Below are 19964 nucleotides of genomic sequence, written 5' to 3' on the forward strand. Positions count from 1 at the left end.
AGCTATCCCACTTTTGGCCACATACCCAAAGAACACTCCATTCTTTCCACAAGGACACATGCTCAACTATGATCATTTTGGCTTTATTCATAATAGCCAGAAACTGGAAACAACCTAGATGTCTCCCAACCAAAGAATGGATAAAGAAAATGCAGTACATTTACACATTTGAGTAACTCAGAGGATTAAAAAAAATAACTTTATGAAATTTTCAGGCAAATGGATACTACTAGAAAAAAAATCATCCTGAGTGAGGTAACCCTGACCCAGACAGACACACATGATATGTACTCATTTATAAGTGAACAATTGCTGTTAAGTAAATGATAACCAAGCTACAACCCACGGACCCAGAGAAGTTAGGTAGACAGGAGGGCTTTATAGGGGGGCAAGGAAAATAGACTAGATTCTGAGAGTAATTGGGAACAGGTAAGAACCAGATGAAAGGGATGGGGGGGGGTGAGGGAGAGAGTGTGGGAGAGACAGGTGGAATTGGACGCCCTTGGGAGGAAACCTAGTGTGGAAACCTAGTGCAGTGGGAACTTCCTGGAATCTATCAGGGTGACCTCAGTTAGGATTCCTAGTACTGGAGGATAATGGAGTCTGAACTTGTCATCTTTTATAGCTAGGCAAGGCTTCCAGTGGGGGAGTGGATCTGAGGGACACAGGAGGTGTGGGGGAGCTAGGAGGAGTAGAGGGAGGGGAAACTGTGCTTGGGGTGTATTGTATGAGAGAAGAACCTATTTTCAATTTTAAAAAGTTCACCAAAAAAAAAAAAGAAAGAGAGAAAGGACTCTGATTGTGATGATAGAAAACCTGCCCTATTCTGTCCCAACCCCCTCGCCATCTCAAACACACTTAATTACATGGCCTCAGCTGGGTTCTGAGTCGGCTTTGGCATCCACCAACTTTCATTTTCTAGGGCTCTTTTCAGAGGTAATTTCCCTTTTCCAGTAGCTATTTCTGAAAAACCAGCATCATGAATTGCAGGGAAACTGACCTAATGTCATAGTTTATGGTTTGGCAACTTCTATGTCTCAAGAAAGAAAAAAAAATCAAGAGAAAAAAAATCCACTTATATAAGGTCTTATGTAAGGGATAAGAAACAAGAACAGCTCCTTCATAAAACTGATAATAAAACCTATGACATGGATAATTATTAATGCTCTAAAATCTCATGAGGATAACACACAGTAATAATAATGGTAACAGTAAGTACTGTTAATAAGACAGGAAAAGAGCCCAAGTAAGGCAATATATCCAGGCTTATTACAGGAAAAAGCTGTGTCTCCACTGTTTAATTCTCCATTGCCAAAGTCCAACTCACCTGTTCCTGGGTAGCGTCCGAGGCTTCTGGTCTATTCCCCCTATACCCATATACTTGTTCTGTCCACCTTGAAATCCATAATTCTTACTCTCCCCGACAAAGAGGGATTCCGACACTTCCTGGCTCGAACCTTCATCACTTGGGAAGCTCCCATCACTGGAGAAATTAGGACAGTGCTTAGAGACATTCTTGGGGAAGTTTAAGCTGCCCCCCAAAAGAAGTCAAGCTATCATTTAAAAAGCTAAAAAATAAAATCTTAACCTAATACATTTTCTCTGATATACATTATGAAATCCTCTATATACTATACTATCTATAAAAAAAATCCTTCAATCAATTAGTGAGTTATTTGAAAATTACATATAAACATATGAAGTCTTAGGCTAGAGTTGCAGGGCAGCTGCAGAGTGCATCACCATCATAGAACGATGTGATCCCCAGCACTGCAGAAAACACACAAAAGCCCACACGGGAAACCATGCGCACACACACACAAACAAACACACACACACACACACACACACACACACACACACACACACACACACACACACACGGAAAGCTTAGTTCTCAAAAGCTTATTTCTAAGTTAAAGCAAGCTCTAAAAGGAAAGTTATAATTTTTAATCTTCACACTGTTTGTCTTCCTCTTTCATCCTCTATTTTTAAGGACTTTTAGCCTAAAGTTCAAGCGTTTTCTTTTAAGTTAACAACTACCATACCCTCCTGTGGAATTTCATCAAAATTAACCTACAACTTTGGCATAAATGCAATTAGTCTACTTAAAAGAAGAAGGAAAAAAAAATGTGGGTTTTTTTGGCCCTCTAGTGGTACCAAGAAGAGAGTGATCATTTTATTTTCTTTTTTATATACTAAGAAATTATAAAACAAACTCCACACCCCCATTCCAAAACATACAAAAAACACTATGGATGATTTTACCTTATAGATTTGAAATAATCAAATGTTTTAAACCATTACAAACCTGGCAAAGGTCAATCCCTTTCCATTGTCTGCAAATCTGTAAGAGGAGAAAGATGACGGTACATCTAAGTTATCAGGAAACACAGAAGTACTAACTCCCTCAGTGGATGACCTGGAAAACCACAGTCCTGATGCCCACTCTCCACCCACATAGAGTTCAACATCCTAGTCACCAGTGTCGATTCCAAGGCAAGGGTGTCAGGTTCAAATCCTGACTCTGCCAACTGTGATCTGTTTCTCAAGCCCTTCCCCCCAGTTTTTTCATCTATAGTTTAAAAATAATAATATGATCTTTCTCATAGGATTCTTGAGAGAATTAAATAAACTAAACATTTCAAGTATTTGAGTAGTGTCTGGAACATAATAAACACCATGTAAAGGTATTAGCTAAACCATCTGTTTTTAATCATTAATTTTTAGAAAGAATTGTATCACGATATTTGCTTTATAATTTTTCAGTCTGAGACCTAAGCCATCCCTACAGGTTTAATACAGTATTAAGTTTAGGAGTGAAAACTGTCAGAGGTGGTGGAGAAAAGCCAAGAAACTAACGGTCAGTGGGAGAAAGGAATCCAAAACTCTTTTTCGACACCAACTTAATTCACTATGCACTAGACCTGTCTTAAAATCATGCAACTGAGCCGGGCATTGGTGGCACACGCCTTTAATCCCAGCACTCGGGAGGCAGGGGCAGGTGGATCTCTGTGAGTTTGAGGCCAGCCTGGTCTCCAGAGCGAGTGTCAGGATATGCTCCAAAGCTACACAGAGAAACCCTGTCTCAAAAAACAAAACAAACAAACAAACAAAAAAACCAAGTAAATAAATAAATAAAGTATTGTTTAAAATAAAAATCATGGAAAAAAATCATACAACTGGGAAAAAACAACAACAAAACAAACAAACAAAAACCAAGTGAGGCACTTCCTGCCACCAGTAAGACACAAGTCAACAGGCATATTAAAACGGTCTTAGAAAACTTTCATTTTGAGAAGCATGGCAAGATCAGAAAAACTTTAAAGAGTTTCCAAAAACAACAACAATAAAAATAAAATAAAATAAAAATTAAAAACCTCAGATAGTATCAAAATTTTTATTTAGCTCTTCAACATAAATTGTGTTTGCTACATAAAGCTAAATTCCGGTTTTGAAGCCATTTTATGTCACTAGACAAGAGCAGTTCCTACAAAAGCTCCAGAATGAGAAAATTCAGAACATCTGCAGTCTGTGAACTGTAGTATTCATCCTCAGAGCTCATCCTGTGCATTAATAATATTAATAATTAATTAATAATATAATGATCTCAGAAACTACGGCTGTGCCTTCACTCTGCTCAGTTTAAAAAACAAAAACTAACCGGCTGTGTGGCATTCACTTCTAACAGTACTTGGAAGGAAGGTGGAGACAAAAAGATCAGGACTTCAAGGTCATTGCTTACACAGTGAGTTCAAGGCCAGTCTAGGATACCTGAGGCCCTATCTTCAAAAAATAAAAATTTAAAAAAAAAGGTAACCAGCAGTGTCAGCAGATGTTATCTCTGTAGACAATACTCACGCTGAGTTCTGGACAATAATGTCTCCTCCTCTGACCCAGGCACCGTTATCATTGTTTTTAAAAGCAATTAACCTGTCGATGACAGCAGCAACGCGTGGCTTGTCAGGGTCTGCATCCTGATGAGGCCGGAACCTGCAGGGTGAAAAAGTGAAGTGAGCAAAGGAAATAGAAACTGTCTATATACACACTATGGGATCAAGAGGCGGGGATTTAAATTAGGCCAAAATAAACAAATGTTTAAAAAAAAGTTAAAATACAACTTAATTCTTTATAGTTCAAATACTCAAAACAATTACATTTATTTACATGTAAGTTTCCAGGAAAAAAAAAAAATGCTGTCATTTGTTCTTTGGTTTGTTTTTCGAGACAGGGTTTCTCTGTGTAACTGCTCTGGCTTTCTTTCCTAGAACTCATTTCGTAGACCAGGCTGGCCTCGAACTCACTGAGATCTTCGTGCCTCTGCCTTCCAGTTGCTGGGATGAAAGGTGTGTGCCACCACTGCCTGGGGCTTTCAAGTATTCTTAAAAGATTAATGTATAGAAGGCTTCTGAAAACACATGCCCACAAAAAGACAGCCATATGCAGACCAGACACTCCAGTGTATCGCCACAAAATTTTACATGTTACAACAGGTGCTCACTGAGAAAAATAACCATATATTTCAACATAAATCTATATGAATTATGTTATTAAATTGTATGCTATTTACAGAGACAAATGTAAATTCAGTAGACAGCTTGGAAATGCCTAAACCTAAAAGACAAACTGAATTTTTTATCACAAAGACTGCACTTACTTCCTTCACTCAATAACATTTACAAGGACTTTAATGAAAAAGTCAAAAACTGGTCATATAATAACTCAATTCCATATGCCTACCACTTTACAAAGACAGGAGAAGGAATTTAAAAAAAAAAAACTGTTTAATTCTGTTTCAAAAAATCAATTCACTGCACTGAGTTTTCAATCACATAGGAAGGAAGGAGCCTTTGCACGATGCTGCTATTGTATCTGTGGACCCAGGGTAGCACAGGTCTCAGGCACGTGAGCTCCACATACTATACAACCACTGTACTCTATGCCAGGCAAGTCACTGGGGAAGAAGCAATGAGGTGGGAAAGAGGGAAGTAGAAAGTCAGATCCCCTGGAGCTGGAGTAAAGAGTCCTCTGCAAGAGCAGCACACACTCTGAACTGCTAAGCATCTCTCCAGTCCCTTGATTGTTAATACTGATGACAACTTGGTGAAATGTACAATCATTATGGAAATACATCTCTAGCCATGTCTGTGATGAATTATCTAGACTGGGCAAACTGAAGTAGGCTGACCCACCCTAAATGCCAGTGGTACCATTCCATGGGCTAGGAGTCCTGGATGGAATGAAAAAGAAACAGCAAGCTGACACCAGCATTCCTCTCTGCTCAATGACTGTGGAGGCGGAGTGACCAGCTGCCTCACACTCCTGCCACTATGCCCTTCTTCCCTGCCATGATGTCCCTTCTTTAAACTGTGGACAAACATAAACCTTTCCCTGCTTAAGTTGCTTCTTGTAAAATATTTGGTCACAGCAATAACAAAAGTAACACAATCGCCTCCCCTGATTTAAATGTATTAATTAGTTCTAATGCACTAATTGTTTATAATGCCTCACCCCACCCCTTTGGAAAAGTTCTTTATGAAATTCCCCAATTTCAAACAAAGTGTTCTTAAGAGTCCCCATCTCTGAATTCCCACCATTTCACATTTTGAAGACAAGAAGGGAGACTCAGCTGATAAGTAATGAGTCAGTTTCCTCTCTAAGGAACAGACTGAATGTATCTGCTGGATCCTGCAATCGTGGTGTTTAATTCACAGCCTGACTTATTACTAATATGTGTTGTCATTTTTACTCATGTCTGGGTTGCATGAACACATGAGGGCACAGTCTACACATCAGTTTACACAAAACTAAACGTGTACCAGCTGCCAAGAATCTTGTCGTTGTTCTTCCAAATTAGTTCTTTCCAGTTACAACTTCTTAATGGAGTCAGTCTAATTCCATACCAATATGGACACACTTGAGAACTGGTAAGAAAACTCGGAGTCCAGAGGAACCATTACCATTTTCCTAGTCTGCACATGTCCACCTATCTAGCAAAGCCCTTCTGAAGCCATAATGGGTAGTCTAGCTGCAATGTCAACAGCTTCTTAAAAATATTCACTTCTCCATTCATGCACATACATAGAAACAAACACACACAAAGTATAGTGTGTGCCTCTGCACACATGCACACAAGTGTGAGGGAACAAATATATGTGGAGGCCATATGTTCGTCTGCTGGCTTCCTCATTCACTCTTCACATTATTTTTTGAGACAGGGTCTCTCAGTGGGCCTGGTTCTTGATGACTCAGCTACACTGTTCAAAAGTTTTCCAGGGTTTCTCTTATCTCTCTCTGCCTGGGAATCAGGAAAACACCTAACAGACAGCCCAACAGGCCAGACTGATCCAGGAAATTCCTCAGTTGAGGAAACTTCTTCCCAGGTAACTATTTTATATCATGCCTGGCTTTTATGTGGGTGCCAGAGATTGAACTAGCATCTCATACTTGGGAAACAAGCACTGAGCCAGCCCAGCCTTTTCCCTGCAGCCAAGTATAAATTCTTTCAAGGCAGGAAAAGGAGCCAATTGTTTAACCATTTTTCTGGCAGCACCAACTTGACAAAGCACACCTCACTAAAACTACCAATTCTAAAAGACTTAAAAAGCAGGTGTGGCCAGATTTGGTGGCTCTTGCCTATAATGCTAACACTTGGGATGCAGAGGCAGGCAGGTCCCTGGGAGTTCTAGATGAGACAGAACTCTACAATGAAACTGTCTCATACACACACAGGAAAAAAGGAAAAAAAAATAGGCAATTTTCCATAACAACTGTGTTATTCTTTTGGCTTTGCTGATTAGTTTTTAATTGTCAACTTGATATAAAATAGTTACCTAGGAAGAAATCTCCTCAACTGAGGAATTTCCTAGATCAGACTAGCCTGTTGGGCTCTCTGTGGGTCATTTTCCTGATTGCTAAATGATGCGGGAGGGCCCAGCCCACTCTGGGTGGCACTATCCCTAGCCAATAGGTCTGGGCCTGTAAGAGGCTGTATAAAAAAGCAAACTGAGAGAGCCAGTAAGCAACAGTATTCCTCCAGGGTCTCTGCTTCAAGCTCCTGCCTTGAGTTCCTGCCACTGCTTCCTTCAATGTGGACTGTAACCTGTAAGTGGAAATAAACCCTCTCCTCCCCAAGTTGCTTTTGGTCATGGTGGGGTTTTGTTGTTGGTTTTGGCTGTTGGTTTTTTGTTTTGATTTTTTCAAAACAGGGTTTTTCCATGTTACCTTGGCCATCCTGGAACTCACTCTGTAGACCAGGCTGGCCTCCAACTCACAGAGATCCACCTGCCTCTACCTCCCGAGTGCTGGGGTTAAAGGCATGGGCTACCATCGCACAGCTTGGTCATGGTGTCTTTATTACAGCAACAGAAAGCAAAGTAGGCCAGCCAATATTTTTTAGTTCATAATTTTATTCTCATCTGTTTGCTCCTTTTTCTTTAGCTCTTCTCCTTTCTTCCTATTTCAGGTTGATCATCTAGCAAGGTGCATCGTACCTTGTGTTTTGTTTACTTAGTGCTTGCTTGGGGCCTTTGGAAGTGTTCCCTGGTCACCGCTCCCAAAGGTTTCCTGCTTAACTTGACCTTGAAGAATCCTGATAGGTGATTCACCTACTGCACTTTCCCTGGTTTTCTCCTGACCTCACATCTTAGCAATGTACAGCAAGACCCTGCCTTGCACATTAAGTCACATTCATCAACCCCCAGTGTGGTTCCTGCTTTATTCTCTTAACAACTGAGCCAGTCATTATTCTCTCCAATGACTCCAATGACTAGTAAAAGCCTTTGCAATCTATCACCCATTCAACCTCATAATCTGCTCAATAAACTTCAGGTATTGAAAAAAAAAAAAAAAGCATGTTCATGGTTTCTACTGAATATGACTTCAGGTTGCCACATTATCCAGAACACTTTATTTCCACCCAAGACGTTCTGTTTACTTTGGCTGGCATGCAGCACACGAGAGAGCCTGCTTCAACACTGACCCACATCCCAAACACATTATGTGGTTACACGGGAGACTAACACAGCCTGCCAGGAGGTGAACCTGAGGCTACCAGCAAAAACCAGAGCCAGCTCGGTCATCACATCTGGGATCACTCCCTTGAAATAAATCCAATGCAATGTTCCATTTGACCACTAACCATGAATTCTAGATGCTGGGGTTTGGGGGGACTGACTTGTTTTTCAGTGACTCAGACTTGTTCCCAATGGGAAACCTTTGTTAACCTCTCTTCTGTTCCTATTTCTTCCTGTAACTCCCTCTAACATCAGTTTCCACCATGACAAAGGAAAAAAGCATCAACTTCCTTGGCATTTTGTTAAGATAAATAAATCCCTGCGCTCAGGACCGAGACAACAAAGCAACTTCCCAAAACTCTTACATGAGCTTTCAAAACTTCATCTCCGCATGCTGCCATCAGAAAGAACACCTTGTATTTGAATTGGAACATTCTGCCCTGAGAGGATAAGTCTGGATGTAAATTGAAAAGCTTGCCCTACCTTGCACTGTTATCCAAGCAGAGGTATTCCCTTGGGTCGGCAGCACTGGAGTTGGTTGTTTTGACACCTTTGTCTACAAATAAGCCAGCCTGAAATACACAACAATGCTCGAAAATGAACATAGATCCTAAGGTACATCCACATGCATGAGGTGTGAAAATACTTTGAGCTTATCATTTCACCTGAAACTGGGAGTGGGGGCCGGGACCCACAAAGCAAAGGTGCTGTGAAAAGCAACCGTTTTCCTGTACAGTGTTAGCTTGTTTATTTGGTCATTCAACAGACACTTACCTATTGTACACTTAATGGTTTATATGTTAATTAGCAAGTAAAATATATTCCCTGCTGTGTACTGATATAAAAACTGTCAAGGGGGCATGCAATTAAACAAACAGCTGTGGCCAAATACTAAAAGCATAGGGACAAAGAAACAGGAGAGCCTGGTGGCAAAAAGGCATGGAGATGAATCTTCCTAGGGGAAGGGAGAGGACTCCAGACATGTCTCCTATGTGATGCTGAAATCCTCAAGATGAGGAGGAACTGACTGAGCAGAAGAATGGGCTGGGGGTGAGCACGAAGCAGCTGGAGGTCCCAGAGAGAACCACTCACATGAGGAGTCTGTACGAAAGTGTCTAGAAAGAAGAGATGGCGTGGAGTATTAGAGAACAAGTCCTAGATAGGACAGACAAACAGGAACAAGGGAGGGAGAGAAGAGATGAGCGCACATCTAGCCATGCACACACACACTTACACCTGCAGATTTAATTCTCTTACAGCTAATGAAATAAGTATGCGCTGTCATGGCATATGACACCAAGAAGTAATTAGAGATAGTTTTCGTATCATAAATACAATTTTTAAAGATGGTCTACTAAAGATGTAGGACAATGGGGATCTATTGAAAGCAATACTACAAACAAGAAAAATATATTGCAACTAAAGATTGGTTAAAGGGGCCAGCAGGGAGGAGATCAGACATGAACTAGGAGACGCTGTCAGTCATTCAGGAGGAAAATGAAATGACCTGTACTTGTGGCAAGGTGAGTGTGAGGCACGGTATAATTGATGAAATATCTGGGGCCAAGAAGGAAAGCTTGGGGTTTTGTTTTGTTTTGTTGTTTTTGATTATATCAAACATGGAATTAACTAGTTGTTTAATTCACTGAAATAGAAATAGAGAGATAGGGCAAGCATGAAAATGAAGTATTCCATATTGAATGTGTTTCTAATATGCCTATAAAACACTGAAGTATAACCCAGTAAGCAGCCATATAAACATAGATGACCTGGCTCTAGGGAAAGCCTCAGGAAGCCTCAACAAGCAAAGCCACAGGGGCTGGTCAAAGTGTGTACATTCGTCACGAGTGATCCCAACATGGCAGGAGAGAAGCAGGGAAGCAAAGCCAGGGTCTCAAGCCCCAGACATGTACCCCCTAATGTGTATGATCCCAGAAACCTGACACTGAAGACAGGAAGGTGAGAAAGAGTGAAGGGGGCAGGCAGACAGGCAGAAACCAAGGACAAGAGAGAAAAGGACTGATGAGCCAGTCTGTTAGATTCACACAGATCACATATTCAGGACTCAAGATTCAATTTCCTTCAGTTATAAAATATTCTGCATAATCATTCCCAAGTTTAACAAATTAAAACCTAATTATACACTCAGGTTTAATACTCATAATTAACAAGTGCATATTGTCATGTCATATGACACTAAGACTTTATGAGACTTAGTTTTCATATCACAAATGTAATTTTTTTACAAATTAACGATTTGTCCCTATGAGACGCTATTTTCCAAATATTAGCCTTAGTCAGTTACCCATCTCACAGAAAACACAGAAGTTTTTTCTTCTCTCAGTTCTTCAAGTAAGCCAAAGTTTTTCCTAATACTTAGATTTGGGTGACTGGGTGTTATATGTGCACATCTGGGGGGGGGGGGGCGTGGCAGGTGACCCTGTGTGCACATGTATGGAGGTCAGAGAAGAGTATCAAGTCTATCACTCCTCACTTTATTCTTTTGAGACAGGATCTCTTGTTGAACCTGGAACTGGGCTGGTAGCCAGCAAGCCCCAGCCACGCTTTTATCTCTGCTTACAACAGCTCTGGGCTTAGAGGTGCACACAGCCACATCCAGCTTTTTGACAGGTGCTCGGATCCCAACTCAGGTCCGTATGCTTGCACAATAAGCACCTTCCCTACTAAACCATCTCTCTAACCCCAACACTGAGATGTGTTTTAAAGGATCCTCTGATAGTCATGCATGGAAATGTTCACTGAACTGTGATATGAGTCATATCACAGCCAAAGACCTAAGGATTACATATACAATAAAAAAGATTAAAGTGACTTGTGAGCAGGAAATGAGCCAACAAAATATTCATCATGATGGAAGGGAGGGGTGAATGACAATTACCACACAAACGGGAGTTTCTTTAGGTGACTTAAATTAAGTGCAATGTTCTTAAATGGTATTTCGCCATTTAAATACTTGGTAGTAGTAAGTGGCCAAAAGGCACTCAAGGAGCACTGTGGAGAGAAGCAGAGAGAAGCAAAGCCAGGGTCTCAAGCCCCAGACATGTACCCCCTAATGTGTATGATGCCAGAAACCTGACACTGAAGACAGGAAGGTGAGAAAGAGTGAAGGGGGCAGGCAGACGGGCAGAAACCAAGGACAAGAGAGAAAAGGACTGATGAGCCAGTCTGTTAGATTCACACAGATCACATATGCAAGTGTAGGCTGTGTCTTGGGATTTTGTGACTAGAGACCAGCCCTTAACAGATGCTGGCCCTAGATTAGGAGTTCCAGCCAACAGAACCCTGAGCCAAGTGAACATCTGCTCATCATAAATTACCCTGCCTGTGCCACACGGTCACAGCAGCAAGAGGAGGAAGGCGCCGTCACTGCAGTGAATATACCCTGTGCGCATAATCCGTACTTCAAAAGTTAGACGCCTACCTTAAAATTTGAATGAACCCTGTTGTTATAAAATATTCCCAGTGGAGTGAGTTCTGGTTTCTCCAGGAGCTGCATGCCACTGGATTCCCCAGTGGGTTCCTTGTGGAATAAATACCATATTCCAGCATCCTACAAATGAAAGGGCAAGGTCATTAAAAACACTATTTTTACATTTTTTAAAATGTATAAAATAACGGGTTTCATTATGACATTTTCATATGCATGGATCTCTACACCTTGCTCATATTCATCCCATCCACCCCTGGCCCTCCTCCAAACTCCCCTGTTTTCCCCCACAAACAGTTCCCTCTACTTGGATACTATATACACAGACATCACTTATATATGTACAATCCACATGCTTTCTATGAAGAAAATGTGTGGCACTTATCTTTCCTCCTTGCTTCTCTTCCTTGTCCTGCCTCCCCTCGTCCCATAATAGACTCCTTTTTCCTGACCCCTTGCAGTCCCCTCCTTTAATGTCACATATACACATATTTGTATTATATCTAGATTCTGAATATGAGAGAAAATAAACAAATTGTCCTTTCATGTATATAAAGCCTCAGTTTTTACAAAGCTACCATGTGAAACACCCTCAGCCGGGTGGTGGTGGCACACACCTTTAATCCCAGCACTCAGGAGGCAGAGGCAGGCGGATCTCTGTGAGTTCAAGACCAGCCTGGTCTACAAGAGCTAGTTCCAGGACAGTCTCCAAAGCCACAGAGAATCCCTGTCTCGAAAAACCAATAAATAAATAAATAAATAAATAATAAACACTCTGTAACAAATGTTTTCCATTGTTTTAAGTTCCGAATTGTGTGCAAAAAGTTGCTCACATTATACAGCACCCCCCACCCCACCCGAAGCAGTTATATCTGGTTGTTTTTCAAAGCAAATACAAGTTTGCTTGCAGGATTGGACAAAAGACATAGTTGACAAATACCCAAATCCAGCTTTCCCATTATTATATGTCTAAAATGCTATGCAGATGGAGAGCCCTGCTTGCCTTCTGTATGACCGGGACAACACAGCCTTTAAGCAATGTGGTTTCTTGTGTTTACCTCCAAACCTGATCAATAGATGAGTCATGCCTATTAAACAACTGTCTGCTGGCAGACAGAGCTCACTGGCTTCTTTCAAACAACTCCAATGCCCTTCCTGTTCTCAGGCAAGTTAGTGCCAACGTGGGGGAGAAAACACCACATGTATGAATCAGGGTGCTGTCTCTCAGTGTGGACCCTGTCTGTTTTACTGGAGGACTACTGGCCCTAACTGCAGAACAGTTTAAAAGTTTCTGACATAAGTGAAACATGAAAACAGAAATAAAAATTCTTATTAACCCTATTCCCATTTTTTTTTATTTTAGGACTGAATTAATAATTAATCCAAACTGAAGGATAAATTCACACTATGGAATGTTGATAAAGCAGCTTTTCAAAACTTAAACATATAGATATTGGTTCAAATTCAACATGTGTTTATTTAGTGCCCCCTACATGCTGATGTGTAGTAAGACTATTGTCAAGTAATTCACAATCTAATGGAGGAAAAAAGATAATTAAAATATGACATATGTAGTATCCTGTTAGTTGTTACTAAAATCCTTTAGGGACACAGAGGAAACATGAAGTGTAGAAAGTATACACACCTACATACCCAAATGACTGTAATGTCAACATTTTTCCATGATCAAAGTTTACAAATGGGTCTTAAGAAACCAACCATTCTGTAAAAACCGTTGGCCACCTCAACATATTGGAAGCAATTCAGACAGGAGAAGAAAACATAACGGGGCTGGAGAAAAGGCTTGAGACGACACCCTTGCAAGCAGAGGGCAAAGCCAGCCCTCCCAAGATGCCATGGGTTTGGGGAATGAGGAATGTACAGGCATACGGCAGCTGTTTGATGCTAGCACTGTCATGTCTAAACAGGCAATAGCAGCTCTGTAAAAGGCAATGGGACGGTGCAATGAAATAGTTTTGCCTACTCCAGGAGAAGAAAGCCCTGACAAATCCTATCTTCACAGAAGCAGTTTTTTCCAGAGAGAAAAGAAAAACTTCAGGAATGACCGGAAGAACATGCCTGAGACACGGCCCAAGATCAGGAGGCATTTCACTGTCTGGCTCCAGGCTTTTCTGAGCTATTTGCAACTGCTCTCCTCTGCGGTCCTAGCCTCTAGCAGAGCTAAGAGAAAACAGAGCTCTGACTGCTGACTTAAAGCAGGCAAGGGTGCAGGCTTGCCTCTCTATCCTAACTCTCCAGTAAGAAATGCTGAGTACAAGCTCACACAAGTGCCTCAGATACTGGATGGAGAATGGATGAATGGAAAAATGACATCATCGAATGCCCAGTGTCTGTCTAGTCAAAAGACAGTCTTCAAATATCAGAGTGCTTCAAGTTACATTTCATGTTTTAAGAGCAATCACAGGCGTAGGTTCAGTGGTTACACCATGATGCCTCCATCCGGGTTTGTTCAAGAAGACACTCTCTTCAGCTTCGCTCTTACACACAACTCAGAAATGATGGCCCATACTCTGTCCTTTTTAACAGGCTGAACAACTGTGATGTATACATATGGATATTTACATAAAACTGGATGTTCACACACCTACACTGTAAATTTCAGCCCAGTTACAGTCTTGAAAGTTTTGTTAAAAGTTCATTTATATTAATCAGTAATTTTGAACTACACTCAACTATAAGGATAAATTACCCATGTTTATCTGTGGGACAATTTCTACCATTTAAAACTAATTTTGTTTTTGTTTTTGTTTTTTTTTCTCTTAGAAATTATTCTCTTCCTGTGACTGGGTTACCTCAGTCAGGATGGATTCTTCCAGTTCCATCCATTTGCCTATAAATTTCAAGATTTTGTTGTTTTTTTCCACTGAGTAATACACCATTGTGTAAATGTACCACATTTTCTCCATCCATTCTTCAGTTAAGGGGGCATCTAGGTTGCTTCCAGGTTCTGGCTATTACAAACAACACTGCTATGAACATAGATGAACATATGTCCTTGTTGTATGAATGAACATCCTTTGGGTATGCCCAAGAGTGGAATTGCTGGATTTTGAGGTAGACTGATTCCCATTTTCCCAAGAAATACTGATTTCCAAAGTGGCTGTACTAGTTGCCACTCTCACCAGCAGTGGAGAAGTGTTCCCCTTTCTCCACATCCTCTCCAGCGTAGATTGTCATTGGTGTTTTTGATTTTAGCCATTCTGGCCAGTGTAAGACAGTATCTGAGAGCTGTTTTGATTTGTATTTCCCTGATGGTTAAGGATGTTGGGCACTTTCTTAAGTGTCTTTCAGCCATTTTAGATTCCTCTATTAAAAATTCTCTATTTAGTTCTGTACCCCACTTTTTAATTGGATTGTTTGGTGTTTTGGTGACTAGCTTCTTGTGTTCTTTGTATATTTTAGAAATCAGGCCTCTATTAGATGTGGGGTTGGTGAAGATCTTTTCCCATTCTATGGGCAGTCGTTTTGTCTTACTGACTGTGTCCTTTGCCTTACAGAAGCTTCTCACTTTCAGGAGGTCCCATTTATTAATTGTCGATCTCAGTGTCTGTGCTACTGGTACAGTGTCTCCTGTACCAATTCATTCAAAGGTACCTCCCACTTTCTCTTCTAAGAGGTTTGGTGTGGCTGGATTTATGTTGAGGTCTTTGATCCATTTGGATTTAAGTTTTGTGCATGGCGATAGATATGGATCTATGTTCAGTCTTCTACATGTCCGCTTCCAGTTATGCCAGCACCATTTGTTGAAGATGCTTTCTTTTTTCCATTGTGTAATTTAATTTTAGCTGCTTTGTCAAAAATCAGGTGTTCATAGGTGTGTGGGTTAATTTCTCAATCTTCAATTCCATTCCATTGGTATACCTGTCTATTTTTGTGCCAACACCAAGCATGGTATGTACTCACTCATATATGGATATTAGACATAGAGCAAAGGACTACCAGCCTACAATCCACACCACCAGAGAAACTAGGAAACAAGGAAGACCCTAAGAGAGAAATACATGGTCCCCCAAAGAAGGGGAAAGGAACAAGAACTCCTGAGTAAATTGGGAGCACATGGGGGGGGATGATAGGAAAGGGGGGTAGGAAAAAGAGAAAAGGAGAAGAGGAGAGGGGAGGAGGACATGAGGGATCAGGAAGACTGAGTCAGGGGAGAAATAGAGGAGAGCAAGAAAAGAGATACCTTAATAGAGGGAACCAGTATAGGTCTAAAGAGAAATCTGGCACTAGGGAAATATTTGGACATCCACAAAGATGACCCCAACTAAGATATAGGCAGTAGTGGAAAGGATGCCTTTGATGTCCTTCCCCTATAATGAGACTGATGACTACCTTGGTTACCATTCCTAGAGCCTTCATCCAATAGCTGTTCGAAGAAGAAACAGGCACCCACAGCTAAGCACTGAACCATACTCCTGGAATCCAGTTGTAGAGCAGGAGGAGGGATGAGCAAAGGAGTCAAGACCGTGTTGGAGAAACCTACACAAACAGCTGACCTGACCAAGTGAGAGCCCAGGGACCCTAGTCGCAAAGCTGGGGAACCAGCATTGGACCGAACCAAGCCCTCTGAATATGGGTGCCAGTTAGGAGGCCTCTAACAGTGGAACCAGTATTTATCCCTAGCACACAAATGGACTTTGGGAGCCCATTCCCTATGGAGGGATAGTATTTCAGCACAGATACAGGGAGGAGGGCCTAGGTCCTCCCCCAAATGATGTGACAGACTTTGATCTCCCATGGAAGGCCTCATTATCATTGGGGCGTGGGTGGGGAGGTGGGTTGGGGGGTCCATGGGGGGCATGGGAGGATGGAAGGAAGAGGGAACAGGGGATTGATATGTAAAATAAGATTGGAAAGAAAGAAAGAAAGAAAGAAAGAAAGAAAGAAAGAAAGAAAGAAAGAAAGAAAGAAAGAAAGAAAAAGAAATTGTTCTCTTGTGTGTATATGTGCCTATTTGTCTATCTTAAACAAATTGTAGCTGAGGTTTTAGCTGCCTTATCAAGATGTAACTAACTCCTACACTTACCAAAAAGAAGTGTTCCTTGGCCAGAATGGCACAGTGTTATTCTACACACTGACTCATTCCCATAAAGACATGGAACATGGCAAGGCTTTCTTTTTTCGTAAGCACTAGAGATGAAGTGATGTGGTGCTTGTCCACCAAAGATATAAACACGAGAAACCAGAAAGATCACATATAACACACTACCAATCCATCCTGGAGAGGCTCCACTCCTGAAGAACAGCTCACCTCTGTTCTTTCATTTGTCGTCCTCTCTAGACAGAAGCTCCTAACTGGCAAGGATTTAGAGGAATGGAAGAACCACCTCAGTAGCTCACTCTCAATTAGACAAGCAGAACCAGAAAACAGTAACATGCTTTCATTACAAAGGCCCCACCCATACAAGCCAGAGCAGTCACTCACATGAAGACACCCAAAAAAGTATCATTTACCTGGGAGCCTGCAGCTGCATTATTGATCAGATGATTGTTGGGGTGGGCAATCCAGAAAGTTGAAACAGCCCTGCAAGGCATTGTTGAAGATAACTGAAACATTCTTCACAAAAACTCTGTCCACTAAAGTCTCCCCAGAAACAGCTTCCCCAAAATTCAAAGGCCTTGACCACCACACAACTCCCTGTCCAGTAATTACTCACATACAGTCTGTGGTAGGCACAGGAACGTAGTTTCCAAACACCCCATCACGCATAATGGTGCACATGGAACTGTTCCTGTCCGTGGGGAGGAGAGTTCCTGGCTTGGTAAGAAGCCCCAGGTTGTGGAACAAAATATTCCTCTGTTCAACACCATCTTCCAAAAAGAAGCAATGGCCTAGTGCATCAAATCCAATGGTGTCTTTGATCTGCAGAAATGTAGGTGCAGAATGTCATTGGACACAAGACTTTAGGGGCTTCCATGAAAAGTGATTGTATTAGACAATGTAAGTGATTTTAAAAAAGACTAGGCTTCTACAGCTGAAAACCCAGAATCTTCGGTAAGAGCAGGTTAAAGCATGGCATGTGGTCAGACAGTTTACTTGTGTAAGATGGAGGAGTCACGAGAATCAAGGAGAGCTAACATTTCAATAACAGCTGTTGCACGTCAGGGCAAGGTGAGACTACTTACTAGCAAGCCATTGGTCCCATGCACAGTGATGCACCTTGAAAAGCTATGATGAATAGACAGGCCAGCCACGGACGTTGGCGGGCTGTACCCTCCTTTAGAATCCACATCTCCGCACAGATGAAAATGCACAGGATAGCGTCCCAGGTGCTGCTGGCCCATGTGTTTCAATTCCACATAAGAAAGATGGACTGAAGTGAAATTCTTCTCTATCTACAAGGCAAAGTATTCCAAATCAAGTGGAAACCTTTTCAAGACGAGAAAGAAGCAGCAAGTATGCATCTATATTGTTTAAACGAAAGATGTCTATGGAGGAAACATCTTACAACATTTTGGGGTAGAATGCTTGCTATGCAAGTGTAAGAGCTTGAGTACAGTCTCCAGCCCTGTGTAAAGAGCTTGAGAAGGGATGTAAATGTTTGTGATCCCAGAACTGAGGAGGCAGATATGACACAGATTCGTGGGGCTTCCCTGCCAGCCCATCTAGCCTAACTGGTGAGTCCTAGGTCCCAGTGAGACCCTGTCTCAAAATCAAGGTGGACAACCCTGAGGGACAACCCTCAAGGATGATTTCTGGCCTCCACAAACATGTAAAACACACACACACACACACACACACACACACACACCTTCACTCCACATAAACATACATACACCAATAAGATAAGAACATATCTTTTCCTTTTGTGTTTTACCAGATCCTCATTACCTCATTAATAACTCAGCACTTTGGGCGCTAGAGCTATAGCTCAGTAGTAGTGTTTGATTGCATTGTGTGAGGCCCCCAGTTTGATTCCCAGTACCGTGAAAGGGGAAAACAGTAGTAAATGCTGTTCACTACTGGAGCCATGAACTAACTTCTAATCAGAAACAAGGAAAAATGAAACAAAGAAAATCACAAACTGCATTCTGGGGGTGAGGGGTGGGACAGGGTAGCATAGGGAGTTGTGGGGTAGGGTTGGGTTTGTTTTGTTTCATTCCTCAATGAATCCTATGTAGTCCTGGCTGGCCTGGTACTCAATATGTAGCTCAGGCTGGCCTCATCATCATCCTTACCGGAATTCTCCTACCTTGGCCTAGCAAGCCCTAGGAATGACAGGTGAGCACCATTACACCTGCCTGTGTATTTTGTTCAAATACACGTGTAATAAGACTCAACAGTGTCAGTAATATTACAACATGACAAAACCACTGTTGAACTAAGGAGACCAGAATCTGAAAATGCACTTCATCTCCATAACCACAGACCATCCTCCACGGTGAAAAAGATCAACATTCTAACTTTGGAATGTAGTGACTACTAAATGCACTCATAATAAAACCACGATAATTATTAAACCAGAACAGAGGCTGTCTATATTTTGGTCATTCAGAGTCTTATTTTCTTTCATCTCTATATCCTCCAGCACAGCTGGATAGCTACTTATTTCTAAATCATTACCAATGTTTAGAGGGTGAAAGCTCTCTTTAAAACTCCCCTATGGGGGGTGGGGCTCCCCTGTGATGCAAAGTTGGAGCAACCTCAGTATCTTCAAGAACTGGATTTTCAATCACACAACTGAAAATAAAGCAGTAATACTGAATAGGCATTTCTGAAGCCAGAGAGCCAGAAGCCAGAAGCAAAGCTAATAATCAAAGTTTACCCAACACAGAAAGAGAGCTCAGACACTCGTAGTCAAAACTGGATGAGACCCAATAACTAGGCACATAGAATACTGTCACCATATAGTAACTGCTTGTTGTTCTCCAGAATAAAAATCTGCACACATAATTTTTATAGAACCAGATTTTGATTGTGCATATTAGTACTGTCAACCCTTTAGTAATATCAGGTTCTTAAGAAGCCAAAAGATTCTGAGAAATTGAAGGCATGGCTATCAAGGTTGTCATAGTAGTATTCTCTGTGTGACTGAGTTCTTCCTGGTGTATAGTTAATAATTCTTAATGGATGAACTATAACAGTCCAGGCCATATAAAGGCACAACTTTCTTCTTATTTGTGTGTGTGTGTGTGTGTGTGTGTGTGTGTGTGTGTGTGTGTGTGTGTGTGATAGGGTCTTACACAGCCTAGCCCAATATAGTAGCCAAAGCTAGCCTTGAAATCTTTGATGCTCCTGGTTCAGTCTCCCAAGTCTCGGGTTAAAGGTGTATACAGTTACGCCTTGCTCTCTTTTAGGTTTGTTTGATTTTGTTTTTAAACATTTTCTAATATTTAAAAAAGAACTACACTGTTTTTTTTAATATCCATATATATGAATAACACTCCCCACAGACAATACACACACACACACACACACACACCCTACCTAATTCCGCCAAAAGTTCCTTAGCAACTTAAACATTTCTTAGTACTTAGCT

General features: G+C 41.3%; 1 protein-coding gene across 6 annotated transcripts in view; it reads right to left on the minus strand.

Moving 5' to 3' along the window:
• Cemip2 (cell migration inducing hyaluronidase 2) overlaps nucleotides 1-19964 on the minus strand; it is an 87706-nt gene that overhangs the window by 30938 nt on the left and 36804 nt on the right. For all 6 annotated transcript variants that reach the window (XM_027406529.2, XM_027406526.2, XM_027406527.2 and 3 more), the window contains 8 exons: nucleotides 17611-17820; nucleotides 17142-17347; nucleotides 16939-17008; nucleotides 11458-11586; nucleotides 8499-8587; nucleotides 3862-3993; nucleotides 2312-2347; nucleotides 1328-1483 (listed from right to left, as the gene is read on the minus strand). In XM_027406529.2, coding sequence (XP_027262330.1) covers nucleotides 1328-1483; nucleotides 2312-2347; nucleotides 3862-3993; nucleotides 8499-8587; nucleotides 11458-11586; nucleotides 16939-17008; nucleotides 17142-17347; nucleotides 17611-17820 — 1028 coding nt within the window. The remainder of the gene's footprint in view (nucleotides 1-1327; nucleotides 1484-2311; nucleotides 2348-3861; nucleotides 3994-8498; nucleotides 8588-11457; nucleotides 11587-16938; nucleotides 17009-17141; nucleotides 17348-17610; nucleotides 17821-19964) is intronic.

Source organism: Cricetulus griseus, chromosome 3 (genome assembly GCF_003668045.3).
Source record: "Cricetulus griseus strain 17A/GY chromosome 3, alternate assembly CriGri-PICRH-1.0, whole genome shotgun sequence".
NCBI lineage: Eukaryota > Metazoa > Chordata > Mammalia > Rodentia > Cricetidae > Cricetulus > Cricetulus griseus.